General features: G+C 39.5%; 1 protein-coding gene across 1 annotated transcript; it reads right to left on the minus strand. All coding sequences in view use genetic code 11, as the record gives it.

The window, feature by feature from the left end:
• Nucleotides 1-1,932: 1,932 nt before the first annotated feature.
• On the minus strand, nucleotides 1,933-5,896 carry EGR_04674 (hypothetical protein; the record flags this gene model as incomplete). Its single annotated transcript, XM_024493923.1, has 6 exons — nucleotides 1,933-2,307; nucleotides 3,184-3,438; nucleotides 4,494-4,724; nucleotides 4,795-4,874; nucleotides 4,945-5,119; nucleotides 5,159-5,896. The coding sequence occupies 6 exons, from the start codon at nucleotides 5,894-5,896 to the stop codon at nucleotides 1,933-1,935; spliced, it is 1,854 nt and encodes a 617-aa protein (XP_024351676.1).
• Nucleotides 5,897-7,744: the final 1,848 nt, after the last annotated feature.

Raw genomic sequence — 7,744 nt, forward strand, 5'->3', positions numbered from 1 at the left:
GGAATAGCAGTCATGAATTAAAAGTGCCAGTATTCGGATTTGCGCGCAGCTAAGACGACACTCGACCGCAACAACACCGATCCCTCAAAGCAAAACTACTAGATTTGGAGTTTTGCCCATATCTGGGTACTGTATTGAGAAAAGTGAGTATGTGCAGGTCATCACGTATGCCAATCTCTAGTCGTAAGAATACTGGCCCAAATGCAGTAATTTAAAAAGAACGGGATATGATTAGTTTCTTGAAATAAGGTTTCGCGTCTGTTTTTTCTTTCCACTTTGGTCACTGTCCAGCCATATCCATTTGGGTTCTATCCGGCTATTCCAGAGGTAAAGGAGGTATGGCGCGTTCATCTTACCGAGATCTACACATAGGCACCTTTAGACGGCGCTGTATCGAAATATACTAGATGGTTTGCATCCATGGCTAGTGTAGCCTCAGGTGTTAATACCATGCCTACAGAGCACGAGTCTGAGGATGAAAGACAAATTTTTAGCCCTTTGTTGGGAGTAGTCTCAGATTGTCATACCTGTAGCACCTTAATGGTTAGCATTTATCAGTTAAAATGAGGATAGTTATACCTTAGGGTCGGTTTTACTTTTTCCAACACCAATGTAGCTCCCCGGGGCTTTCCTGAAGATAAAAGACGCCAGTGATTAAATAGAAAGACGTAATGCTAACATAAAGAAGGGCTGAGTCCATACCGGCATGCCCAGAAGGCCATGCCGACAGATATCCTTGTAACCAACATCCCGAAGTTGAACAAACAGTTGAAGTATTCCAAACTCAGCAATATTTTCTTATGGAGGACCATTGGAAAAATTTCTCTCGCAGGCGCTTAATGTCACTGTAATTTTATGTCTTAGTACAGTGCTTAAGTACCTAAAGTATGGTTACCACAGCATTTAGATGTATTAGCAATAAAATTTCCCAACTCTGCATTTAAGGAGGCAATTCATTTCGCCCCCTATTTTATCAACATTAATGCCAACTCTAAGGGTGGATGAAAAATTTTGTAAAATTTTCCTTAGAATGCAAATGGACACCATTATACTACCTCTTGTAATTTCCTTTTCTGATTTGAGCCCCATCGGCGACTGTCCAAATGCCTACTGTTCAATTTAGTGACATTTATTTAGGTAAATAAGCACAAAGGACCATTTTTACTGGATTTAGTGCATGGAAATATTGTCAATCTCATGAAGGTGCTTTAGAGTATTTCCGCTGGATTAATGATTGAAGATGGATTTGAATATTAATAACTCCAATGCATGATATGCTATTCGACATGCTGAAACATGGGCTTTATGAAAAATTAAAGTGAAAATAAATTCCCTTAGTTAATTATGATACAAAAGTAGTCGGATCATCCCTGAACGCTGTAGCTCATACGACTGTTTACCAACATATTTTGCTGTCATGGTAACTAACGTCTATTGGGTGAAAATTTTGGATTTTTCTACAGCGTTACTGAAACGGAGGCATTTTTGGACCGGAAATAAAAATGTACTGATATCGCTCAAATATAACAATAACAGAGCTGCATTGATGATGCGAGTTGGCTGAAATTGATGTGAGTGTACAGATTTTGATGGGAGTGAGATAAAATGTAGGCTAGGTTAGAGCAACTCCATTCTTCACATTGTAAGTGCAAAGAAGTTGACTTATTATTTTTGCCAAAGATGGCGAAACTGGTAGTCTAAAAACTAATTTTAAACATTAGTAGCTTAAAATTGTTTATTCAAACACAAATCAGCGGTATTTACTTCGAGGTAGCGCCTTTCGCAATCTTGAACCATGTGGAAGTGCCATCGACCGTTCGCACTACGAGTGCGCATTAGTAAATATGCACTGAAGCAAAACGAATTCCATTGTAAAAATGGTCAAAATACAATTGCATTTGTAGGTGAAATATTAAAATCTCTTCCCGAATTTCAGCGTCTCCTCCTTTCCGCCATAACGATTAATTTGTCCCGCATGCGCTTTTTCAAAGCCGCTTGTCTTTCCGCCGCCTCAACTCCGCATCCCACTTCAATCTGCCCATTAGACAGTGCCCTTTTTGTCCGAGGTTTAGGAGCGGTGGGACAGTGGTGTCCAGTGTTTGGTGGTCGGTGCTGGGCACAAAGGATCATCCGGCAGTAAGCACAGGGACCACCGGCGGAAGAGGTGATTATGCGAGCACAGTTTAGTAGTGCACAAACACGTTGTGTCGCGCAGATCATTCCGTCTACGTCGTTTGGATGAATCTCCTTCAGCTGGGCTGCGATCACTGCTTGCCTCTTCAGTGCTGCTGCCAAATTGCCATCCGCCTTCAAAAGGGTTTAAAGCATTGCTTACTGTTAACTTGTAAGTAGATGTTACCCCTTCTGTTCTCATGGCTTATTAAGTTTTGGAAAACAGCAAAAGAGTAAATGAAACAATTTGATCACTTTTGCAACTTTAAAAGTCACAATTAAATCCAATAAATTTAACTGGGGCAAACAGCGTTTGAAGTTAGACACTATAAACCATAAACCAGCTTGAACCACAGGAAACGGATATTCTACAACAAATTAATCAGTGTTTAAATATAGGGGATAAAAAGTACTCGGATGAGGTCATTGCTATGACGACACGATAAGTCAAAGGTTGTTGTGTGCGTGCACAGTCATGCAGAATTGCTCATACGCACATCTAGACGCGAACACATTCATGTGATGTTAAAATTAACGCAGACCAGGAAAGCTGCTTTTGCATTGGTTGTGCCACTTGCTCGCAATGGCTATCCGCGCGTTTCAGTTGCCACTGCAACTGTTTTCGCCAACTTGAGCGCAAGCATGGTGAAATAGGGGCCTCCTGAATTAATGGTTTTTGTGAGTGGATTGATATACTTGAGTTGAGGAATACGAGACCCACAGCTATGGTCAGAAGCAGGCAAGAATGCTTTCTTAAAATACAGGGTGTTTGATCCAGAGAACGAATTTGACTTCTTTGCCATAGTGTTAGTTGGATGCATGCAATTATCAAACCCCTTTTCATATTCCCAAATTTTTTAGGGAATTCATACCTGAGACAATTCTCAACATTTATTTTTTCCGTGGGCCTAGTAGAACTCCATGTATTTTATAAAAATGACAGCAATGACAGATGTCAAGCCTAATCAAGGGCATCGCTGAGGTTAAATGTTTGCGGGAAATTTAGCTTACCGATCTCGTTCGTGAATGACTGGATCGTCGTCTTGAATCACTCCCACTATGATTTCGTTCCCGTTCCTGCCCCTGGGCACCGGTAACATGCGAACCGGGGTTAAGGGGAGGCAAATTTTGTTTCCGACGTCGTGCATTCTCCGCGGCAATTCGGTAGTTTTGTAACTGCGCCTTTGCCTTCGCCTCTCGATTCTGTTGACGGTAGGCGGCCCTGCACAGCCCTATGTGCCCGCATTGCTCCGCCGGTGGGATGTCCTGAATTTAACAGGGTAGGGAAGTCTAATTTTTAGGCCCATTTTACCTATAATTGTTGCAATTCTGATTCCGGAATTTCCCGAATTAACTGCTACTCTAACTCAACCTGTATACATGCACACATTTGCCTGAACTCGATCATAAAATACAACTTGTGCGGTTTGGGAAAAAAGCACTATTTTATGATTCAATAAAGTAATTAAAAATTGCAATTAGTCAAAATCTGCAAGCAAAGTATGATCGACAGCAGCTTTGCCGTAAAATAATTATCTACTAGGATGGGAGAGAGAGGCAACACAGTCGAGCCGATTACCTTAAGTCCCGTCTTCAATCACAATTATTCCATTCTCTGTGAGTAACCGTTAGCTAGCTTTCCCTTTCTGAAGACCTTTTGGCTAAAGTGAAACTCTATTCTTCTATAACACTTGAGCAGGACCAGTAAACGGACGGTGTTAAGATATATACGACTCCTTCGAAGCACTGTCTATGTAACTTACCTGATCTTATGGAAGGCTTTACTGTCTGGTAACAAGGAATAGGATGAAAATATCCCTAATTTTAACTCAGCAATGAGGTTTAGAGGAAAACAGACAAGCAATGCAGGAGTCATCATCCAAATTCTTTAACTGTTCATAAAAAACAAATTACACCACAGCCTATCTTTAATGAAAGTATTCACTTTCACTACAGAAACGTTGGACCAGTATTTATCTATTCAAATTTCGGAGCACTAAGTTAACCAGAAATAAACTTGCCAGAATACAAAATCAAGATAACTTTTGTGTTCACTGGGTAAACCCTTACTCACTGATATCACTAATTTATAATCCCTTTGTTGCATTAGAAAGACGTCTTTTTTAAACCATAAGTCGATGAATAAAGCAAATTGGGAAGGAAAGGCATAACTTCCATAAAATATGGGTAGAATAAAATAATTTAGTAAAATTGGAGCAAAAAAATTAACTTCTAAACTAAAGCTACTTATAGACCGAAATATTGAGAACTTAGTAACTTACAAGATTGAAATCTTCCACACCTTAGGCTCTAAAACTGACCTGTCTGCACCATGGGCAAATAATCCAGTCCTGTGGACATGTCTGCATAGCAGTTTCTCTTCTCCTTCTCTCTCTCTTCCGTAATTCAGCTGCTGCCTTTTTGGCCTGTTCTCGTTCCGCAGCTCGTCGTGCTTTGCGCCTCGCTGCAGAATTCATTGAAGCCTCTGTAGTACATGACATTATCTCCTTGCCCTGTCTTCTATTATTCTGCCGTCCCACAGCTCTGTTGGTCTGTACAGAAGACTAAAAATCGGTCAAATAGGCGTCAAAAACCCAAAATTTTAGGCAAAATTATGTTTACCTCAGTGGGCAAGGGCTGAATCTTGCTAGGTACTGTTTGTATGGAAGCAACGCAAATCGCGGATTCGCTTGTAACTTGGGCTAAAAATCCAATGTATATTCAAGTAGCAATAATGAAGCAAGAAATTACTTGTGTAAATTGTTTGCTTACAATCAGCTGCTCGTTTTGCCTCTTCAATCAATCGTTGCTTCTGCCTTTCCGTCTCTATTTCTGCTTCTCTCTGAGCAGCTTGTCTTTGGATTAGTGCATTTTTTTTACGAAGTACAGTACATTTTGAGTTTCCTTTCCCGCAACTCAAAATCGTTAGCTCGTTCTCAACAGCAATCTGTTGTGTAAAACATATAATACCCTGAATAACTCATACCCTTCTTAGAGCCTTCTTCTTCTCTGTCGAAAGAGATGCGGAAGGTATACGCATTTCTACTTTAGAGAAATCATCCACCATGGGCAAGACAAGGAGTTCCATTTCAATGTCGCAAGGGTTACTTTGGCAAAATGCGCCGATCTTATTCTCTTGGCTGGCCATATGCGTTGTTGAAGCAACCGCAGAATAATGTGCAGCTGATTTTGTGTTAGTTTCGTTCTCGGTAAATTCCATTAAAGTACGTGTCAGTGGTCCAGATCCAGAAAATACTTTAGATGTTGCATCTATCGAATGATTGTCTTCGGTGTCTCCAGGCTTCTTTTTCAGCAATGATTGATAAACCTCATCTTGATTTTTTATAAATGACGAAAGGTTGACATAGTTTACTGCTTCTACATCATCAAATGATTCATGAAAAAAGTCGGGGACTGCAGACATACACCGGGGAGGGTCTACGGTTGGGCTTCTAGCCTCATCAGAACCAAGATAACTGAGGTTTGGCATTGAAGTTGTTTCTACAAAACCAAACAGTGACTCTGCATTGTCCAAATGCTCAAAACTGTCATCAAGATCAAAAATATAACTTGGACTTCTTTTTATTTTTATTTGCCCCTCTATATTACTGGACGACTGGGAGCGATCGAGCGGTGTATAAGAGTAAGTGGCGTTAAACACGCATTCAGGATCTTGTGAAGCATTAAATTCATGGCAGTTCACAGGTTCAATTTCGTGACTCATTTGGCTACAATTTTCAATACAGCGGAGAGTCAAGGTCAATGACATGAATATTTTAACAACAGTGTAGATTAGAAATCGCACCCCTACTATATTCTTAGCTCATCCTCTTATAAAAAAACGAACATTAAATAGTCTAAACAAATGCTTTATTGGGTTCTGTATTTGCAATGTTTGTTAGGGTTTGAATTGCGATCCACTCAGTATGGAACGATTACAAATGTGGAAAAGCAAATGAAGCAGGCTGTAACTTATGCACAAGAAATTTAAATTAAACACTTTTGTGGATAAAAGGTTGATTGGGGCGATAGTTGTTTAGCACACTTAGCGCTAATTTTAGCTGTTAGCGTTGGAATTGGTAGATCAAATCGCCATTAATGAATATTGACTTGTTTAATAGATTTTTTTGTGTACTTAAGCTGACAAATTCTGGTTTTACTTGGCACGAATAATGTCAAACGTGACCAATTGCTCCTTTAAATATCACTTTTAAATACAAGCTGGCAAATATTTAAGCAAGCAAGCGTTAGGTAAACTTGGATTAAATGATTTTTCAATTATGGGATTGTAGGACGAGGCTCTTTTATCTCCTCTGTCCTAGCCTTCGTACCCTTGGAACACCCAGGCTTATTCGGTTTTGACATATTTATTTCTTGGAGTAAATGGGGCATGGGTACAAGGCTAGGAAGATTTGAGCACAAGAATTTTTCTGGCTTGAGAGATGTTAACCACTCCTCAGACTCGAGGTTGGATTCGTCTCCTCTCTAAAAGGAGTATTTTAACAGCATAAGTATTACAGTGGCGTTTTTAAACTACTGTTAGAATTTCTTTTCAAACCCGAAGTTTATACCTACCTAGCAATATTTTTAGCCACCCAAATCGTGTCACTTACTACTTTCTCTGTGTTACATGTAATAGAACATAATTTTATACTTTAAGCAGTCAAAAATAAAGGGAGCAAATAATTCAGTTTCAAGGAGAGCAATCATTAAAACTCTCATTTCAAAGGAAAGTGTGTTGGCATCGAAAGAACATCCATCGAAGATTTCGAGAATTATCGCTTGTTCAATCTGCACTGGAATGCCGGATTAAACTTTAGGGAGAATGTAGCACAACTAAAGCTGCATAAATCAATCAAGTATCTCTTTCTTTTATGAAATCATAATTGCATTCTCCTATGCATAAACTTTGCTACTTCTCACTTTACTTGGGTAAACAATTACAAAGGTCACGATGTATTTCATTTAATAGGTGTCAGTCTACCTCTTTCCCGTGGTTTACCCGTGGCGTTTTTGAAGGAAAAAAAATACAAGTTTTAACCTCTAAACGAGAAATGGGAAATATGTGGCAATCTGTGGGAGAGTGCGCATGAGCAAATGCGGGCAAAATAAAAACAACGTTGAGATATGTTCCATGTGATAGGAAAACCCTCCGCCAGATCACGTAACCCTACCGTGTCGGTTTGGCCACTATTCTATTCTGCCGTTTGAATGGGAGACAGACTCCACTTCGTTCCAACTATCATCCTATTTTACTGTAAGTTTGGTGTTTGTAGTTTGACTGGAATAGGATCCTAACAATTGGGACTGGTTAGTACATACTACCTTGTTATTGAATTAGACGCCTTACCTTAGAATGGCCTTTTAAATAAGTAAGCTAACCAGTAAAATACCTTCCTCATTCTTGTAGAATTCTTTCGGATAGTTTAAATTTTTTTGACGTGTTACATGAGGAGCCTTAACTAAAAAAATTTTGATCTCTTGAAAGTTGATTGGCAGTTAATTAAGAATGAAATGATTTCCTGCGTTTGGCAAATTGAATTGGGAGTTAACTCGACTCTTATCCATGAAT

Source organism: Echinococcus granulosus (genome assembly GCF_000524195.1).
Source record: "Echinococcus granulosus chromosome Unknown EG_S00030, whole genome shotgun sequence".
NCBI classification, from domain to species: Eukaryota; Metazoa; Platyhelminthes; class Cestoda; order Cyclophyllidea; family Taeniidae; genus Echinococcus; species Echinococcus granulosus.